This window comes from Apodemus sylvaticus, chromosome 3, assembly GCF_947179515.1.
Source record: "Apodemus sylvaticus chromosome 3, mApoSyl1.1, whole genome shotgun sequence".
NCBI classification, from domain to species: domain Eukaryota; kingdom Metazoa; phylum Chordata; class Mammalia; order Rodentia; family Muridae; genus Apodemus; species Apodemus sylvaticus.
The window spans coordinates 161,116,164-161,136,150 of NC_067474.1; the positions used below are offsets into that span (position 1 = coordinate 161,116,164).

General features: G+C 36.2%; 1 protein-coding gene across 49 annotated transcripts in view; it reads left to right on the forward strand.

The window, feature by feature from the left end:
- The window catches only part of LOC127681600 (oocyte zinc finger protein XlCOF6-like), a 1,434,619-nt gene extending 1,415,013 nt beyond the window's left edge, over positions 1-19,606 (forward strand). For 13 of the 49 annotated variants that reach the window (XM_052178006.1, XM_052178008.1, XM_052178009.1 and 10 more), the window contains 3 exons: positions 9,651-9,723; positions 15,118-15,244; positions 16,132-19,606. In XM_052178006.1, the coding sequence (XP_052033966.1) occupies positions 9,651-9,723; positions 15,118-15,244; positions 16,132-18,428 (2,497 nt within the window). In that variant the 3' untranslated portion in view covers positions 18,429-19,606. Of the gene's footprint in view, positions 1-2,600; positions 2,644-4,732; positions 4,805-5,249; positions 5,380-8,725; positions 8,844-9,650; positions 9,724-15,117; positions 15,245-16,131 lie in introns of all 49 variants that reach the window. The other 36 variants (XM_052178015.1, XM_052178031.1, XM_052178017.1 and 33 more) reach the window with 13 other exon arrangements.
- The last annotated feature ends 381 nt before the right edge of the window (positions 19,607-19,987 follow it).

The window sequence follows — 19,987 nt, forward strand, 5'->3', positions numbered from 1 at the left end:
GTGACCTCCCTGTTTCTCAGTTTAATCTATTTTATTTCCTGAGGGGCTGGCCTCAGCTGGAACAAGAAAATTATCTGTTACATACAGATAGTCTTGCCATTGTGATACCAGTGGCAATGCCTTTCCTGGCAGATTGAGATTGTAGATCACAGGATCCAAGTCTGGGTCTGGCCATGGATAACTCTGCCTCCTGTCCCAGTCTGCAGACTAGGTTTTGACTCTGTGAATGCCACCACCAGGGTCTATGGTAACATGACATTTGTTGACACCGTGCATGATCTGAGCTGAGTTGTTTTTCTCCAGAAGCTGCACTTGTTTTCTGAATCACATATTCTGTCCAATCTATGATATTTAGTCCTTGAATTTTGTTCTCACTGATGCAGTGTTTTGAATTAGTCCTGATTAGTGTGGAATGATTACTGTTGACCTTTTCTGTACTGTTTGGTGGGTTTCTCTTCCTTAGTATTCTGAGGTATATCTCTTCTCTTCTTACAGTCTAGAAAGCTTTTGTACGGAGCATTATTAGATTTTCCACAGAGCTCTTCAAGTAACTTTTATTCCAGCACTGTATTTGTTGTCTGGGAGGCTTATTGCCTCTCTATTTACCTTGTCCTAGTCCTGGAAGCCTCTGGCCTCTAAACAATCTTACCTAGTCCTAGAATGTTTTCAGCCTCTGAAATTTCTTGCTGAATAAGCTCACCCCTTTCTTGTTCATTCTCTTGTTCATTCTTAACTGACTGGTTCAACTCAGCTGTTCCAGCTCAAACTCCTTTCCCATCTGCCTTATTCAATCTGATTTCTCTCTGAGACACTCATTTGTTCTGCTTGGCCTTAAATTAACTGTAGCAATCTTGTTTTAAATATGCTGGCCCTTGTCTTTCTCTTGCTCATTCTTTCTTTCCCTATGCCTAGCATGTTCTTTTTTTCTTTTCTTGTTTTTTTTTCTCGTTTCTTTTTGTTTTCCAGACAGGGTTTCTCTGTGTATCCCTGGCTGTCCTATAACTCACTCTGTAAACCAGACTGGCCTCAAACTCAGAAATCTGCCTATCTCTGCCTCCTAAGTACTTGAATTAAATTAGTACAGCATCACAGCCCATCCTGAGATAAATTTAACAATCTTGCACTTTCAGGTGTGATCAGTCAGTACATCAACCACAGGTCACCAAGCTACTTGCTATATTAGTTCCTTCACTTCTGGTCAGAAAAGAGTTTTCCTCTCTTCCATTGAAGTGAAATCCATATGGTTTTACAATCCTGATGTATTAAATCACTAGAGCTTATCTTTGACCCCAAGTCATTTTTGCGCTCTACAAATAAGATACAGTTTATACAAGTGTGTGGTTCTTAGGATGTTAATGTTGTGTTACTGTAAATGGACACACAGTGAAACAATGTTGTTCAGATATTCAATGTGTGATTACATTGAATGACTCTATAGACAGAATTTGTTCAAGGACTGTTGACATAATCTCAGCACTCAGAACAGTGGGGCAGGTGTATTTCTCTTCATTTGAGGCCAGACTAGTTTATATAAAAGTGACATTACAACCTGTTTGCCTGAATTTCCTCTTGTGTCCTGCATTGTCTCTCCACATGGATTGAGGTTAATTGCCTAAACATGTCTGGAGGTGTGTATGTATTTTCAAGTTTTGGTTACTATAATTTCTGAGAATTAATTGCAGCAGGATCTTGATATTGTCATTTCTGTTGCCCATTGCCTGCCTTACATTTGTAAACACTTGTCCTTCTAAACCTACTGAGATACTGGAAGGGCTGGCAGCCCTCTATGCCTAAAGGCAAACTACTGGTGTTCTGGTGATATCTCTCACCTGATTGCTTCTAAGAAGAAAACCATGAAATCCCATTTCATGGACAAGAATTAGAAGGTGGAGTTTCTGGGTAGAAAAAGTGATGTAGGGAGGAGAAAGCAGATGGAGGAACTTTAGGGGGAGACAGAGAAGAGAACAGATAGATGGGAATAGTGGCAGAGAGGTAAGGATCTAGCCACATGGCAGGTCATAGACTTGAATAGTCTTAAATTTAAAGACAGATGGGAGAATGCTCCAATGAATGTTTTTTTGTTTTGTTTTGTTTTGTTTTGTTTTTTGGAGACAGGGTTTCTCTGTGTAGCCCTGCTGTCCTGGAACTCACTCTGTAGACCAGGCTGACCTCCAACTCAGAATCTGCCTGCCTCTGCCTCCCAAAGTGCTGGGATTACAGGCGCGCAACCACCGCCTGACATCCAATGAAAGTTTTATGCTTTACCCTATATAGAAACCTCCTTCTGATTACTTCTAACACTGGTGTGTCCACAAAAACACCAACTATAATCATGTCCATCACACACATGCACAGAGGAAACATCAGACTTCTTCCTTGCTCCTCTTCTGAGTTGCTGGGAAAAGCACTCTGGATTTGTGTTAGTTATGTGACTGACTCTCACATCTCTAGGGTAATCTGAAATCCTCAGATAAAAAGAAACATTTTCATGATACCTTCTCTTTCCTTCATGTATATCCTTTTTCCTAGGGTTGGCATCTTTCATCTTTGTCTCATGAAACGTTCTAGGTTCTTTCTGATCAATATTTTCCCATTTTCAGGTCTCTATATGCTCCAACAAAACTGCATAACTATAAATCAAAGGTAAGAGTCCTGAATGGAAAAGGCCAAGGAGTCTCAAGGACCCAGGAGTGTTAGAAGGATTGAACTAAGGGTCGGGTGGGGCTCGCCTGTCATTAGAAAGAGAACATGAATTTGGTTATGGGAGATTCTGTTTCATCTATGATCCTGAAAAATTTCACTAAAAATATTATTAGATGTGATGGATATTTCCCATGGTAGGCAGTGCAGTCACCAGTCAGTTGATATCAACATTTGATTAGTTTTGTGTCTCTGAATTCTCTGCTGCCCATTGAAAACAAAGTTTCTTTTAGCCATACTGAAATCAGGATCAGGCAAGGGGTGTGGCAAAGGCCTTTTATATATGAATCAAGTATCAGTAGTGTTTTCCCTCCTAGGGCCTGTGACCTTCCTTATTGGATTTTGTTTTGTTTCTCTGAATTAGCAGCTGCCCATTGAAAACAAAGTTTCTTTTAGCCAGACTGAAATCAGGATCAGGCAATGGGTGTGACAAGGGCCATTTTTCATGAAGCAAATATCAGTAGAGTTTACCCTCCTAGGGCCTGTGACCTTCCTTATTGGATTTTAGCCAGGTTCTCAGTTTAATCTGTATTTTTCCCCCTGAGGATCTACCTGGGCTCATCTAGAACAAGAAAACCCTCTGTTAACCCCAGAGCATATTACTACCATGATACTAGTGGCTTGCCTTACCTGGCATATTATGATTGTAGCACACAAGATACAAAACGAGTATGGCCTTTAATAACTCTGCCTCCTGCCCCAGTTTGCATAGCAGTTTTTGCCACTGTAATGCTACCACCATAGACTGCTTCCAGGATTTTTGTTGAATATGAATGATCTGATCTAAGTTGTTTTTCTCCAGAACATGCATTTGCTTTCTGAATCACATATTCTGTCCATTCTAAATGATATTTAGTCCTTCAGTTGTGTTCTCACTGATGCACTGTATTGAATTATTCCTGATTAGAGTAGAATAATTACTGTTGATCTTTTCTCTGCTGTTTGGTTTATCTGAGATATGTTCCTTCTCTTCTTACATTCTAGAAAGCTTTTATACTGAACAGTGTTAGATTTTCCACAGGGCTGTAAAGAAACTTATTTTCCAATTGTAATTATTGTCTGGGATGCTTACTGCCTCTGTCCATTTATCGAGGCCTAGGCCTGAAAGACTCTTGCCTGTGTACAATCTTATCTAGACCTAGAGTGTTTTCTGTCTGTGAAATTCCATGCTGAACAAGCTCCTCCTTTTTGTTCATTCTCAAATCTTAACTGGCTGGTGCTACTCAGCTGTTCCAGCTAAAACTCCACTCCAGGCTGACTCTTTCAACCTGGTTCTTCTCTGAGACACTGTAATGCTTTGCTTGGCCTTAAATTATCTGTACTAATTTATATGTACTAATTCTAATATGTGCTAATATGAATCTGTTATGTACTAATTCTCTGTACATATTAGCGATGACAGATTGGATTTTATGTTGACATTTTTGGGGTTTAGTGCAATGTATTTTGTATGCAAGCAGTTTCAATAAAGTTTGATCTTTCTCTGATAAATTGATGTTGATGCAATCATTACAATGATTGCCTTTAAAATTTTAAGATATGAAAGAAATCTATAGAAAGTGTTATGGTACCCAATGTAACTGTTATCATTGGAAATTTTACATGTCATAGGTTAGCCATTATTTACCAACTTTCAAGAACATAATCTTGTTTAATAAGGTGAAATATCAATAATAGGTACATAGTCACAATGCACCATTAAAATATGCACTAAGCCCCCTTTTTTTCCAAAGGCTAAATCTGCAAGGCGCAAACTTGCTTAAATGTGAATTACTAATGTCTAAAACTGTAATTTGATTCACATATTTTCAAATTGAGTTGGAGTTGATTCATTTACAATATTTGTGTGCAAAATGTGTGTGCTTTTCAATTCAAATTCATGTTTTTAAAGTCTTATTAAAGTTCGAAAAATTAGAAGATTCTTTTTGTAAGACCCCCCAAAACTGAGGGCACCCCATTGCCCCATGCAACACCCAAATCACTTGCAAGAAACGGTCTTGATGCAATAACATGAGGATTTCTGTTATTCCAGAGCTCTGGGGTCCACTGCCATATATCACACTGGGGAAGAGGACCTTGGGACCCCATGCAAATGAAGTCAGAGGTATTTAAAAGGGAAAAAATCCCAAGACAAGGGGTGGAGGACAAATTATGAATGGAATGGGAAAGTTCAGAATGAGGAAGTCAGGCAATAGTTTATGCCTCAAGGAAGGTTAGAGATTTTCTGGAGCAAATGTCCTTGGGGCACTGTATAGTTAAACATTGGAACTAGAACAGGGTGGGCTATCTTTCTCTCAAGCTGAAAGCTGAAAAACAAGTTACTCTATGCTGGGCTACTTGTTTAGGGGTCTAAAATTATTGAGTTGGGGGTCTCTCAGTTTATCTTACTGGATGTAAATTTTTATTAAAAGTTGCACTTATAAAAAAACCAAAAAAACAAAAACAGAATTCTGGGCCTTCTATTTCTCTTGCTCATTGTGTCTTTAACTGTGACTCTGATGTTCTCTTTTCAGTCTGACAATATAAAATCTCTGAGTAAAGATTTTCAGTATTTTCCCATTTTCAGGTTTCTATGTGCTCCAACAAAAGTGGATAACTGTAAATCAAAACTAAGAGCCCTGAATGGAAAAGGCCAAGGAGTCTCAAGAATCCAGGCGTGTTAGAAGGATTGAATAAGGGGTGAGGTGGGGCTCACCTATCAATAGAAAGAGGACATGTATTTGGTTTTGTGAGATTCTATTTCATCTGTATTCCTGGAAAATTTCACTGACAATATTAGATGTGATGAGGATTTCCCATGGTAGGCAGTACAGTCAGCAGCCAGTTGATGTTTGCATGTGATTAGTTTTGAGGCTCTAAATTAACAAGCTGCCTATTGAAAGCAAAGTTTCTTTTAGCCAGACTGAAATCAGCATCAGGGGATGGGTGTGGCAAGGAACATTTACACATGAAGCAAATACCAATAGTGTTTTCCCTGCTCTAGGCCCTGTGACCTTCCTCATTGGATTTTAGCCACATTCTCAGTTTAGTCTATGTTTTTTTCCACTCCTCTGAGGAGCTGGGCTCATCTAGAACCAGAAAGTCTTCTGTTACCCACAGAGCATCTTGCCACTATGATACTAGTGGCCATGCCTTACCTGGCAGATTGAGATGGTAGATCACAGGATGCAAATCTGGGTCTGGCCATGGATAACTCTGTCTCCTGCCCCAGTCTGCATAGCAGTTTTTGACACTTTAAATGCTACCACCAGAGAGTCCATCCATGATATTTGTTGACAGAATGAATGACCTGAGCTGGGTTCATCTCCAGAAATTGCACTTGCTTTCTGAATCATGTATTCTTTCCAGTCTAAATGTTATATAGTCCTTGAATTGTGTTCTCATTGATGCAGTGTGTTGAATTAGAACTGATTAGAGTGGAATTATTACTGTTGATCTTTTCTCTACTGTTTGGTTTAAATTTAAGTCCCTTTCTCTTAGTATTCTGAGGTATGTTTTTTTGCTTCTTACATTCTAAAAACTTTTATACTGAGGACTCTTAGATTTTCCACTGGGCTATAAAAGTAACTTGTATTCTCCTATTCTACTTGTTTTGGGGGGGGGGGAAGGGGGCTCCTGCTTCTATCTATTTACTTAGGATCTAGACTCTAGACTCTAAATGATCTTATCTAGACCTAGAGTGTTTTCCACTTCTGAAATTTCCTGCTGAATAAGCTTCTCCTTTCTTGTTCTTTTCAATTCTTAACTTGCTGGATCAACTCAGCTCTCCAGATCACACTCCTCTCCCATTTGTTTATTCAATCTGGTTCATCTTTGAGACACTGAATTGGTCTGCGTCACCTTAAATTAACTGTAGTCATCTTTTTGAAGTCTTCTGGCTCCTTCTTGTTCTCTTGCTCATTCTTTCTTTATCTGTGCATAGCAGGTACTCTGTAAAACACTGCCAGTAAAACTGTTTTCTTCTCCCTCTGTTGCTCAAAACTCTCAACTGCACCGTACTGTTCCCCATGCATTCAACTGTATTCCTTTAGTATTCTCTTCTTCCTGTACTGTCTTTTTCTTCCTTAAGTTTCTTCCCTATTCTCTCTCATCTCAAGAGAATTGTGCATATCCTGTTCTGTCAAATCTTTCTCTAACATTTCACATTCTGTGCCATTCAATTAGGCCACACTTTCAATTATTCGGTGCCTCCTTCTACTTAGTAACTGTCATTTTATTGTTTGGGATTAAAGTGAATACTGTGGACTTGCTTGTGTTCTAACCCTAGTGATTAAAGTTGTGTTATGGGCCGAAACAAACCCTAACTCAGAACAGGCTCAAATATTCCTACATAATATTTGGTCAGTTTAGCTCTGCAGAATTTCTTTTTTCCTGAACGGAAAATTAATATTCACAAATAATACTCTTCATTATGTAGATAGGTGTTTTATCTATTCTGACTTCTACCAAGGATTTTATGGGGAACTACTTTGATGATTGGTCACTGAAATTCTCTTCTTTGTGAGAATGTATTCCTTAGGATTTGTAATCTAGAAGTTTTGCTGGCATGGTGAGTGGCAAAGTATGGTTCACTTTTTTCCCCCGTTCCTTGTGTGGAGTAGAGCCTTACTGTGTTGTACATTAGGAGTATTTTCTAGTTTTCTTATATTCATTCATTCTTTATAAGTAATGTGTTATTTCTTATGACCTCATGTAAAATTTATGTTTCATTCTTTTGTGCATATTTTCATCAGTTTATTATCTAAGTCGGTTTTTGTCTATAAAACATGTCTCAATGTATTACTATGTTCAGATATTCCTATACACTTTCATTACTAGTAGCTACTTTTCTGGCAGTTGCCAGTTATCCTCTCTCAGGGCTTGAAATATATTATTCCATGCTCTCCTGATTGTGATCTGTGGATACATATTTAGTACTACTATGTGTTAAGATAATGTCATCTCTTTCGATGATAATAGAACAAGACACCTCTAAAAAGATGTACATTGTTATAGCACTTAGATGTGACAATAGTCAAATAAATCTGTGAGTAGAGGAACCCAATCTCTAAGAGACATTACTAGATAATGCTTTCCTAGAATGCTATGGTCTTCTAGTTCTCAAGATTCCCAGTGTCTGAACACTACACATTGGTATTTCTGTCTATCTACATTAAAAACATTGTGGTGTGAACCAAGTAATAGTTAATTTTGACAAGAAGGCTCAAAAGTATGGAATTGTGTCTATTTGGAATCAGGTATGTATTTCAGGAAATCTCAGTTCCAAGATACAAAGTCAAAGTTTATATTGACTTCATGGTTAAAGTGTGTAAAGTAATGGGTTATTCTTCCCATTCTAAAATTAGCTGTTGTTCAGTGTTGATGAAATAGATGATGTACTTTTGCTGTTATACACATAGAGAAAATAATTCCATGATATACATTCATTTTAAATATTTATTACCATTGTATTTAAAGCAGAGCATCTCTTACTGGAGCAGGTATTTATGATCTATTGCTGGTAGAAATGACAACAATACTCAGTCTGTACATCACAGGCAAGCATCATAAATGGAAATACTTTAAAAAAATGTCCTGATCACACCCTGGAAATTAATGTATTCCTATGCCTACTTTTTATTACCCACTTGATGGTGTCTACAGATCCTATGGGCATCAAGTTTTTTTTTTTATTCGATATATTTTTTATTTACATTTCCAATGATTTCCCCTTTTCTAGTCCCCTACTCCCCGAAAGTCAAATAAGCCCCCTTCCTTCCCCCTGTTCTCCCACCTACCCCTTCCCACTTCCCTGTTCTGGTTTTGCCTTATACTGCTACACTGAGTCTTTCCAGAACCAGGGGCCACTCCTCCATTCTTCTTGTACCTCATTTGATGTGTGGATTATGTTTTGGGTATTCCAGTTTTCCAGGCTAATATCCACTTATTAGTGAGTGCACACACACACACACACACACACACACATATTTATGACTTTCACAAAGGATGTCAAAGACCAACCATCATAAAACACATATTTCTTAAGGTCTTCGGAACTGACACACCACCCCTGTTATCAGTCTGTATGTGGGTCTGAAACATTAGATGCATCAACTTATGAGTTCCTGGAACTGTAATAAAAGTTTACCACACTGTTGGAAAAGGTGAGAACAACTTGATTAAAATTTTAGCAGAATTAAATATTATTTAAAGACATTTCTGACTTTAATTATAATATTCTACATATTAATGCATTCATGTAGATGTCAGAGGATCAAGATCAATGCATACAATGGTGTGCATGGGAGTTAGAATGCAGGGCCATATTGAAAGGAGAAATAAGCTGGAAATATAACTGTAATCTCCTGATCACTCGAAAGCCTTAGATGATGATGATGATGATGATGATGATGATGATGATGATGAAAAGGTCTATAAGTCAATCTGATGGTAATTTATTCTCCTTGAAAAGCCATGATATTTGGCAGATAGAATCTTTGTATTTCAAGACAACAGACACACATGGAAAGACGATATACTGTATCTACCTGGTAAAATGGAGTAGAATCTCATTAAAGAGTCAGATATCATATTCTAGAATGATGGCTAATGAAATGCCATTCATTTGTAGGCATCAATCATGGTAGTCACTAGCCTTTTGTCCTTTAGTCTAGACCCAGGAAGATGAGTCCTCAGAAGTAACTCTTGAGTAATAGTGCTTTACAGCAGGTATGCGTATGCTCTCTCTTTTTGTCTGGTGCAGGCTGATGTTAGAAAGAGGGAGGCCTCAGATTATACTCATAGTCCTTTCCACACTACATTGTCGCTCCATGATCTCAAGTCTGTAGAAACGTTGACATGATTTCTGGTATCAGTCTGCTTTGAATGTATTTTTATGTGCTTCAGCATTGTCTATAATGGGGTTGTATTAATTTTATCTTTGTGCTTTTCAAACCCTGTGAAATTTCAAGAAGAGTCCCAATATTTGAAACTTGGAGAAGAACAACAAAAAGAATGAGTGCTCCTTTGGTAAACACTCCACAGGTCAGTGTGCTGTCTACATTTGTTTTAGAAATCTCTTTATCATTCAAACCATTCAAAAGTTTTATTATCTACATGTGGGCTTATTTTCTAAGATCTTCATTTTCTTCTGGCATAAAGAAAATTTAATGTTTAAGACTTTTACAAATATAACAGCATGCTATTTTCACTGGATTTTCTACTGTTAGGCCATTCAAATTCCATGGACTGAAGACTGCAGGTCTCAAAGAGAATCTATTATAAATGATTTTCAAAAACTCTATCGATAGCTAATTTCTACATTGGATGGAGTTGTGTACTCTTATATTACTGTGGAAGGAAAGTCTCATTTGTCACAGAAGTTGCTTTTCAAAGGTTGTTAGGGTTCCAGACAAAAGCTTGTGATTGTGGGTATTGAAATGTGTGGACACTGATGTCGCTGAGCAATGTATGGAAGAGCACAATTTGTAGAAGGATAAAACTATAAGAGCCTCACTGTCTTGAATCCTAATAGCAAATATATTAGATCACTTGAGGAACAGATGATGGCAGAAAGAGGAAAGAGTGTCTCTCTTTTGCCATAACAGTGCTGTATTTGTGAGCAGATGCAGATTGCAGTATTCTTTTCTTTTTTTTTTTCTCTTTTTTTTTAATTTTACAAATTTTTGTCTTTTATTTATTTATTTTTTTTACACTCCGGATTTCATTACTCCATACTCCCTATCCACCATCTGAGTGTTCCCCATTCCATTCCTTCTCCCATACTCCCCACCACCACCCTCCACCCAACCAGACCTCTAGACTCCCTGGTGCCTCTAGTCTTTTGAGGATTAGGTTTCTCTTCTCTGATTGAACACAGCCCCAGCCCTCCTCTTCTATATATGTGTTGGGGGCTTCATATCATCTGGTTTATGCTGCTTTGTTCGTCCAATGTTTGAGAAATCTTAGGTGTCCAGCTTAATTGAGACTGCTGGTCCTCCTACAGGATTGTCCTCCCACTCAGATTCTTCCAACATTTCCCTAATTTGACCAAAGTGGTCAGCAGCTTCTGTCCATTGGTTAGGTGCAAATATCTGCATCTGACTCTTTCAGCTGTTTGTTGGGTCTTCTGGAGGGCAGTCATGATAGGTCCCTTTTTATGAGCACTCCATAGCCTCAGTATTAGTGTAAGACCTTGGGACATCCCCTTGAGCTGGATCCCACTTTGGGCCTGTTGCTGGACCTTCTTTTTCCGCAGACTCCATTTCCATCCCTGCTGTTCTTTCAGACAGGAACAAATATGGAACAAAACTCAGAGTTTTGACTGTAGGATGGCAACCTTCTCCCTCACTGGATACCCTGTATTCCTGCTGGAGGTGGGCTCTATAAGTTCCTTCTCCCTACTGTCATGCATTTCATCTAAGGTTCCTCCCTTTGAGTCCTGAGAGTCTCTCACCTCACAGGTCTCTGCATTCTGGAAGGTCCCCCCAACCTCCTATTTCCTGAGGTTGCCTGTTTCCATTCTTTATGCTGGCCTTTGGAAATTGCTCTATCTCTATGAAGAATTGATTCAGAATTTTGATGGATATTGCATTGAATCTATAGATTGATATTGGTAAGATGTCCATTTTTCCTCTATTAATCCTGTCAATCTTGAGAATGGGAGATCTTTCCATCTTCTGAAGACTTCTTTTATCTTTTCAGCGAGAGAGTGGACAGCCTTGTCTAGTCCCTGATTTTAATTGGAGTGCTTCAAGTTTCTCTCCATTTAATTTGATGTAGGCTATTGGTTTACTGAATATTGCTTTTATTATGTTTCATTAGGAGCATTGAATTTCTGATATTTCCAAGATTTATAACAAGAATGGATGTTGTATTTTGTCAAAGGCTTTTTAAGCAGCTAATGAGATGGTCATTTGGTATTTACTTTGAGTTTGTTATACAGTGTATTATGTTGATGGATTTTTGTATATTGACCCATCCACTGCATCCCTGGGATGAAGCATTCTTGATCATGATCAACGATCATTTTGATGTGGTCCTGGATTTTGTTTGGTAGTATTGTTAAACCCATCTGGCCTGGACCATTTTTTGTTTTTTGGTTGGGAGATTGTAACGACTGTTTCTGTTTGTTTTGGGATTTGGGGACTGTTTAGATGGTTTGTCTGAGCCTAATTAATCCTCCTTGACCTTGGTACCTGTCTAGACAACCTATTTCAACTGAATTTTCAAGTTTTGATGAATATAGTCTTTTGTTATAGGATCACATGCCTATTTTTAAATTTCCTCTATTTCTGTTGTTATGTTTCCTTTTTCATTCCTTATTTTGTTAATTTGGAATCTGTCTCTTTGCCCTTTAGTTAGGCTGGCTGAGGGTCTATCCATCTTTTCGATTTTCTCAAAGAACCAGCTCCCCGTTTTGTTGATTCTTTGTATATTTTCTGTGTTTCTACTTGGTTGACTTTATCTCTGAGTTTCATTATTTCCTCACTTATATTCCTCTTGGGAGTGTTTGATTCTTTTTGTATTAGAGCTCTCAGATATGCTGTCAAGCTGGTAGTGTATGATCTCTCCAGTTTCTTTAAGAATGCACCGAGAGCTATGAATTTTCCTCTTAGCACTGTTGTCATTGTCGCCAATAAGTTAGGGTATGCTATTCCTTCATTTTTGTTATATTTTAAAAAGTCATTATTTTTTTTTCTATATTCGTGCCTGAGTTCATTATTATTGAGGAGAGAGTTGTTGATTTTCCTTGTGTATGTGGGCTTTCTGTTGTTTTGGTTGTTATTGAAAACAATTAGTCCATGGCAATGTGACAGGATGCGTAAAATTATTGCAATTTTCACATACTGTCTGATCTGTTTTTGTTTGTTAGTTTCTGATTATATGATTAATTTTTGGAGAACATACCATGAGACATAAGAAGAAGGTATTTTGCTTGTTTGTTTCTTTTATTCTGAAATACTCATTAGATTTTTTGTTAAATCCATTTGGTTTATAACTTCTATTAGTTTCACTATGTCAGTTTAGTTTCTGTTTCCATGATCTGTCCATTGGTGTTGAAGTCTCCTACTATTATTGTGTCATGTTAAAGGTGTGCCTTGAGCTTTTGTAAAGTTTCTTTTACAAATGTGGGTGTCCTTGCATTTGGGACATAGATTATGAAAATCGAGAGTTCATCTTGTCAGATGTTTTTCCTTTCATGAGTATAGAATGTTATCCTTCCTCATCTTTTTGATGTATTTTGATTGAAAGTCAATTTTTTTCGATATTAGAATGCCTACTCTAGCTTTTTTCTTGTGTCAATTTGCTTGGAAAAAAATCGTTTTTCAATTCTGTTTGCTTCTTTTCTTTAGAAGGAAGAATGGTTAATCTACTCTGTTTCCTCTTCCCTGAAACATATGGTGTTACATAGGGAAAACCGGAAGGGTTGTATTGATGTTTTTATTATTTGAAACTTTTAATTATATAATTGTTCATCTGCATGTTTTTATGTACACATTATGATCCTAGATCCCTGGTTCAGTTCAAAACCCGTGAGACTGAACTCACAGCAAGTGCATTTGCCTCTGTCATTTTTTCATGCCTCAGGTTTATAGTTCTGATGACAATTTGTAATAGACATTATATATAACTTGAGTATTATAGTTTTTGTAAAATAAAGCAAGAATTGAAAGTCATACTTTTCTATGCAAGCTACCATTCTGATATACAAATGAGGTCATATTCCAAAGGGAAAAAATAGTGATATATTACAAGATTGAGATGTTCAATAAAGTCAGTTCCATAAGGAATAAAGTATTCCACATTTCTGAAGTGTTACCATGGTTTTCGCTCAATTTGAAACAAGATTCGATCATAGAAAAAGATTTTACGTCATTGAAATGCATCTTGTCTCATGCTGTTTTTTTACACATACATACATAAGTGTTACCTTGTGAAAGACCATATGGAATGTATGAAGTTTTTATTATGTGTATTTTTTGCCAGCTTTTATTTAACTTTAAATAATGTAATGTTCCCTACTAGAGGTGATTCTAATTTTTTAAAATGTTTATTTATTCATTTCATTTATGTGAATACACTGCCTCAGTCCTTAGACATACCAGAAGAGGAAATTGAATCTCCAATAAAGATGGTTGGAAGGCACTATTTGATGGTTGGGAATTGAACTCCAGACCATCTGAAAGATGCTCTGAGGCATCTCTCCAGCTATCGATTTTTCTTTTCTTTTTATTCGATACAGGGGTTCTCTGTCTACTCCTGGCTGTTCTACAGCTAACTCTGTAGACCAGACTAGCATTGATCTCTACTGCCTCTGTCTCCCAAGTGCTGGGATTACAGGCGTATACAAACACTGCCTTGCCAACCCCCTTTTTTTTTTATCCTTAGTTGTAAATATACTTTGATAAAATAATTTGTCTAAATATTTGATTCTATATGTCATTTGGAATGTATAATGTATAACCTGACTTTGTAGTCCTCTTCTGTTTAAGGAAAAAACTCTGACATTTAGTCTATGCATTACTTCTTTATGTCATAGTCTATCTGTTTATTGTAGAAAGTTTGTAGTCCTTTATCTAGGTGTCAAAATGTTAAATTGATAATGCTACAATACAGTCATGTGAGACCCAGCTTCACACAGGATTGAACAAGTGTCCATATTTGAGCAAGGTGGATATTGTAGATTTGAAAACATATTTTTCCTCATCATAACTTGGCCATCTGTGATGTGACACAGGTATTGTGCTTAATAACACTGCATATTTCATTAAGGTACTTTGAATGTAGATATCAAATGTATGTGGTATATTCTGAAAATGTTTGCTCCTTTTAAGATAAACATATCATTCATTCTCAGAGAGGTATAAAAACAAGGAAGTCTATGACTATTTAAGTAAAGTATATTTTATTAGAGTTAACATCTTTTTTCTATAATGCATTTTGGCTTCATTTGCCTTAAATTATGTATATGTGTTGTGTATTCGTCCTGACAGTAGTGTTCAGCAGAAATCATTGGACTTTAAAGAACTGGGTTAAAAAATCCATGGAGTGTTTCCATGAGGTTGTTGGGAAAATAATTTTATAATAGAGGACTTTTAAAAGATAATATACATTGCCAACAGAAAACAAAATTTCTGAATGTAGTGCTTGTGGCAAAATTTTCATTTGCTGCTAAGGTCTCAGAAAGCCACAGAAAATTCATGAATGTGAGAGCCTTAATAAATGAGAACATTATAGTAAGCCAATATATAAACCGTCTATGAAAGAGCAGCAATTCATAAGTTCAGACACACCTCTATTAAACTTTTAAAAAACCTTTGTTCGTCAATATTTTCCCTTTTTCATCTGTATCAGTAAGTATCTATTATTTCTGCCATTTTATTAACATAGGAAAATGATATTGTCCAGTAGCATATAAGTAGTTTTCCATTTCAGGGTTTGTTAACCTTCAATGATGTGTCTTTGAACTTCTCACTGGAGGAATGGGAATGTCTCAATTTTGCTCAGCGGTCATTGTACATAGATGTAATGTTGGAGAATTTCAACAATCTATTGTTTTTGGGTAAGTTTACCCTTCTTTTTGAATTCCTGAATCTTTATTTGAATTTCCTTACATTCTGTTTATGTAAACTCTCTGAAATGTCAAGAGACCACTAGAATAAGGAAGTGGTTATTCTGGTTAGAATCACAATTTTTTCGTGGGATTTCCCTCTCAGTTCTGATTTCTTTTGAAGAGTATGTATCCGGTGCTATATTCTTTGATATCTTTCCATATCTCTTATATAACTTTAATTGGAATTTCCAATTAAAAAATTTCCAAAATTCAATTGAAATTTCCAATTAAAAAAAAATTAAATGTTGAGAACAAGGAATTATATTTCTATACACATAATAATTTCAGCAAATAAAATTACTATTACTTTAACTCTTTTTTTATACATGTGATGAGAGGATTTTCTATTCTGCTCCAATCTATTTGCTGTTTTATAGGGTTATTTTACGTTTATGGTCCTCTCTTACTTTAGGGTGGGGATGTTTTCTTCTATCATTTTGGTGATCAGCTTCTGATGCCAAAGAATGTTAATGTTTATGCTCTTCCACTTGCATTTCACCATCTAGTTATCCTTAGTGCTCGGTGGTCTGCATACATTGATCAGATACCTACTTTGTGAAAGTTCAGTACTGATCAGTCACATTATTTTTCCTAGTTTCTGCAAAGTGCTGTTTTTAAAACATTTAGAAGGGTATCATCATTTCCTCTCAGTGGATGTAGATCAGAATTGTGGTTTTTCTAAGGATGCATGTAATCATTATGAAAAAAGAAAAAAGCTGTTTTGAGAGCATGATTTCTTGATGTCTAATTAACTTGAAATATCAGCAAACACGCATTGCTGAATATATTTTTCCTCAATCCAATTATCCCTGCCATCTTTATTTGTATCTCTTCAGAAAATCATCTCATATGTGGAAGACATCAGAAGGTCTTAGATCAAGACACAGAGTGCAATGTCCATGAACATGTGAATATGCAAGAGAAGTCTTATAAATGTAATGAGTTCAGCAAAATGATTAATGAATCCACCCAAAGTACACCTTATAAAACTAACCACAGAGATGCCTCACTTCAATCTTCAAACCTGAAAAGACTTAAAATTTTGAAAACCAGAGAAGTTTCCAAATATAAAGACTGTGTAAAGTGTTTAAATGAGTGCTCTATAAATAATCTAAATCAAGGAATACATATAGGGAAGAAAGAAAACAACAATCCAGAATTTGATAAGGGTTTTGTATCTAAACATAAACTGATGCTGAAACCAAACAATAATGGTAAGAAGCTTTACAAATGTAGGCAATGTGACAAATTCTTTACTGACAAAAGTAATCTTAGAAGTCATCAGCGAATTCATACTGGAGAGAAACCTTACAAATGCAGTGAATGTGACAAATGCTTTACTAACAAAAGTAGTCTTAGAATTCATCATAGAATTCATACAGGAGAGAAGCCTTACAACTGCAGTGAATGTGACAAATGCTTTACTGACAAAAGTACTCTTAGAAGTCATCAGCGAGTTCATACTGGAGAGAAACCTTACAAATGCAGTGAATGTGACAAATGCTTTGCCAAAAAATGTAGTCTGCAATGTCATCAGCGAATTCATACAGGAGAGAAACCTTACAAATGCAGTGAATGTGACAAATGCTTTACTGACAAAAGTAATCTTAGAATTCATCAGAAAGTTCATACAGGTGAGAAACCTTACAAATGCAGTGAATGTGACAAATACTTTACCCAAAAATGCAGGCTTGATAGTCATCAGCGAATTCATACTGGAGAGAAACTTTACAAATGCAGTGAATGTGACAAATGCTTTACTGTCAAATGTAGTCTTAGAATTCATCAGAAAATTCATACAGGTGAGAAACCTTACAAATGCAGTGAATGTGACAAATACTTTACCCAAAAATGCAGTCTTGATAGTCATCAGCGAATGCATACAGGAGAGAAACCTTACAAATGCAGTGAATGTGACAAATGCTTTACTGTCAAAAGTAGTCTTAGAATTCATCAGAAAATCCATACAGGAGAGAAACCTTACAAATGCTGTGAATGTGACAAATGCTTTACCCAAAAATGCAGTCTCCGTGGTCATCAGAGAATTCATACAGGAGAGAAACCTTACAAATGCAGTGAATGTGACAAATGCTTTACCCAAAAATTCCATCTTCAAATTCATCAGAAAATTCATACAAGAGAGAAACCTTACAAATGTAGTGAATGTGACAAATGCTTTACTGGACAATCCTATCTTAGGATTCATCAGAGAATTCATACAAGAGAGAAACCTTACAAATGCAGTGAATGTGACAAATGCTTTACTGACAAAAGTAGTCTTAGAATTCATCAGAAAATTCATACAGGAGAGAAACCTTACAAATGCAGTGAATGTGACAAATGCTTTACTGACAAAAGTAGTCTTAGAATTCATCATAGAATTCATACAGGAGAGAAACCTTACAAATGCAGTGAATGTGACAAATGCTTTACTAACAAATGTAGTCTTAGAATTCATCATAGAACTCATACAGGAGAGAAACCTTACAAATGCAGTGAATGTGACAAATGCTTTACTGACAAAAGTACTCTTAGAAGTCATCAGCGAGTTCATACTGGAGAGAAACCTTACAAATGCAGTAAATGTGACAAATGCTTTGCCCAAAAATGCAGTCTGCAATGTCATCAGCGAATTCATACAGGAGAGAAACCTTATAAATGCAGTGAATGTGGCAAATGCTTTACTGACAAAAGTAGTTTTAGAATTCATCAGAAAATTCATACAGGTGAGAAACCTTATAAATGCAGTGAATGTGACAAATGCTTTACTGACAAAAGTTGTCTTAGAATTCATCTGCGAATTCATACTGGAGAGAGACCTTACAAATGCAGTGAATGTGACAAATGCTTTACTGACAAAAGTTGTCTTAGAAGTCATCAGCGAATTCATACTGGAGAGAAACCCTACAAATGCAGTGAATGTGACAAATGCTTTACTAAAAAAAGTAGTCTTACAATTCATCATAGAACTCATACAGGTGAGAAACCTTACAAATGCAGCAAATGTGACAAATGCTTTACCCACAAATGGAGTCTGAAATGGCATCAGCGAATTCATACAGGAGAGAAACCTTACAAATGCAGTGAATGGGAGAAATGTGTTATCCAAAAATGCAATCTTCATACTCGTTAGAGCATAAATAAAAAAGAGAAACTCTAATTGTATTGAATGTGACAATTGCTTTATCCACAGTAGCAGTCTTAGAAATTATCAGAGTTCATACAAGGGAGAAATCACAAATGCAGTGAAGGAAACAAGTGCTTTGCCCATATTCCATGACTTAGAAAACATCAGAGAATTTTTATAGTTGTGTAAGTTTAGAAATTGTAGTGAATGAGGAAATCCTTTACCAAGGATGGACATTTTAGAATTCTGAAAATATGTACATGAGAGAAATGTTTCAAATGCAGTGGTGGTAAAAAAAAAAAAAAAAAAAAAAAAAAAAAACACTTGACTTCTGGCTTTTATGCCACAGGCAATACATGAACAAGAGAAATCTCACAAATGCAATGCAATGACTGAAAATTCCTTTGACTTTCTTTCAGTTCTGAAAGAAACATCTGAATATTTATACTGAGGAAAATGTTTCCAGCGTTAAAAAAAAAACAAAAAACAAAAAATGTGTCAAATGTTTTATCGAGACTCTATTTACCACAAGAGGTTCTATACTAGAGAAATAAGTATGCAAAACTTGTGAAAACCTTCAAACCATGTTACAATCTTAGATAATGTAACCTATTTCTGCAGGGAAATACTCTGAAAATGTGACAATATAGGAAAGTTATACTTATTCAACCTCAAATATTATAAGATAAAGACCAAGTGGGGACGGCAGAAGAATATTTTTAGACACGTTCCTTCAATTTAAAATAAAGGGTTCAAAAAGAAACAAAATTATTGTGTTTAATACACCTTTTAAACTATTTAATAATAATGAAAGAATTCTTTACATTTAATTCACATAAAGGATTTCAGACAAATTAAACTTAAAAGAGGATTTGATATGCTGAGCCACCAAGATAGGATGTTCTTTAACCTATAGAGATGCCTACAGGACTGGACAGTGGTGCTGCATGCCTTTAATCTCTTCACTTTGGGAGCAGAGACAGATTTCTCACTTCCAAGCCAGGGTGGTATACAAAGAGAAACCTTGTCTCAAAAAAATATTCCTACAGTGTCCAGTATTCATAATCTCTATCAAATGCTGGTTTCAAGTTTTAGGTAATAACTATGAGTCCCTTGTGCTTGGGTCAACAAATCCTTCCCCATAGTCCTGTAAGTAAAGGCAATAAAGCTCATTGATTAATCCAGTTTGACTTGGTTGTTTTCAGTTTCTGCTTGGGATGCTTAGATGAATATATGTTGTATATCCCGAGGAAAAGTCTCTCATGAAACATAAGAGTGAGACACTAAAATTTTCTACAAGTGTATAACATGAACTTAATACTAGTGATTTTAAATGTGTGAATAACAACTCCTTTGGAGGGTGAAATGACTCTGTATTAGGGCTTGATTAAGAGGAAATGAAAACATGTATTTCAAAAGGTCTTAGGACTGAGAAATCAATCTTGACTCTCAGTGAGTCTGCCCATATGAAAATGATTTGGGAGTCTCAACAATAAATGTCTTTCATGAATTCTTAGGAATATGAGAGAAAAGTCTACCAAACTATAAACAAAAATATGGCTTTG